The sequence below is a fragment of the Eimeria mitis genome, genomic scaffold, assembly GCF_000499745.2.
Source record: "Eimeria mitis Houghton genomic scaffold, Emh_scaff1952, whole genome shotgun sequence".
Lineage (NCBI taxonomy): Eukaryota > Apicomplexa > Conoidasida > Eucoccidiorida > Eimeriidae > Eimeria > Eimeria mitis.
The window spans coordinates 8,337-9,967 of NW_013570276.1; the positions used below are offsets into that span (position 1 = coordinate 8,337).

Genomic DNA, 1,631 nt, shown 5'->3' on the forward strand with positions numbered 1-1,631 from the left:
TTATGTTTTATATTATGTGTGTATAGACAGTGCGTTTGAATCTGAGTGGTGCTGACGTAGAAGCAGAAGACGAAGACGTGGGGGCCTGGCGGAGTGTAACGAAGCTGGATGGACTTGTGCTGAAAACAACACAAAAAAACGATAAACAAAAAGCTACGCTCTATGAAACCAGAGAAATTAAACCTGATGGAAATGTAAGAATAGCACTTGCATGCATGCATGCATGCATGCACTTGCATGCATGCATGCATGCATGCATGCATGCATGCAGTTGCATGCACTTGCATGCTTCTCCTATGCATGCATGCAGCTGCATGCATGCATCTTATATGTATGCATGCATTTTATATGTATGCATGCAGTTGCATATATGTATATATGCATGCATGCATCTCTATATTGAATTGTTAAATACATTATTTCCTGTTTGTCTGTTTGTATATAACTTTTTGGCGTATTCAATCCATATTTATTTATTTATTTATTTATTTATTTATATATTTATTTATTTATTTATTTATTTATTTTTTAGGGTGTAGAGACAGACGCACTGTGGTATAGGGTGACCCTCCATAAGGAAGGGCTTGCAAACGAAGTCAGCGCCGTGCGTGTATTTAAGCGGCTATCAGGCCCCCCTCCAGGTTTATCTGTAGGTTTTTATTTATTCTTTTTTCTTTCTTTTTATTCTTTTTTTACTTTTGTTTTCTTTGTTTTGGTTTGGGGGTTTTGTTTATATGCTTATTTCCACTTGGTTTTGTTCTTTTTTCTTTTTTTTTTTTTCTTTTGGTGTTTGCTGCTGCTGCTGTTGCCTGAGCTCTGCTGTCGGATGCATGCAGCAGCTTGCTGCTGCATGCATGCATGCATGCATACATGCATGCATGTATGCATGCAGCTGTGTGTGTACAACATAATGTTTGGTTTTTTTTTAATTGATTTAAGCTCGTCTGCTTATCCGTGAAAGTTTTGCTGTTGTTGCTGCTGCAACTGTTGCTGCTGCTACTACTACTGCTGCTGCTGCTGCTGCTGCTGCTGCTGCTGCTGCTGCTGCTGTGCTGCAGGAGCCTTCGGCTGAGCAGCTGGCGGATTCTGAGGGTTCGACATCGACGGCGCCTTCACCTGCCAAGACACTGGAGGCAGAAGAGGCGCAGCAGCAGCAGCAGCAGCAACACCAGCAGCAGCAGCAGCTGCAGCAAGAACCGGCAGAGCCTGTTCCTGGGTGGCATAAATTTGGACCCCGGGTTAGTTAAACCCCTTCACACACGCATCGGCCTGGTTGCATGCATGCAGTTGCATGCATGCAGTTGCATGCATGCATGCAGTTGCATGCATGCAGTTGCATGCATGCATGTATGCACCTTAACATGCTTCTTCCAGCCCCAATGACCCCTTTCCAGCCCTGATAAGCAATCGTCTTTTTTGCTTTTTTGCATGCGAGGTGTATGACATGTGGTTATGCATGCATGCACTCATTAATTTATGCATACTATCCGTGTATGCATGCAAAGGACGGTTGCTTACGCATAGTTTCTGCTGCTTTGTGCTGAAAGCTTATGGTCCATACATCTACATATATATATATATATATATATATATATATATATATATATATATATATATATATATATATATAT

General features: G+C 41.6%; 1 protein-coding gene across 1 annotated transcript in view; it reads left to right on the forward strand.

Moving 5' to 3' along the window:
- Positions 1-1,247, forward strand: part of EMH_0046380 (uncharacterized protein) — a gene marked incomplete at both ends in the record, with an annotated part of 5,927 nt that extends 4,680 nt beyond the window's left edge. The window contains 2 exons of the mRNA XM_013496158.1: positions 27-194; positions 1,059-1,247. Of these exons, the coding sequence (XP_013351612.1) occupies positions 27-194; positions 1,059-1,247 (357 nt within the window). The remainder of the gene's footprint in view (positions 1-26; positions 195-1,058) is intronic.
- Positions 1,248-1,631: the final 384 nt, after the last annotated feature.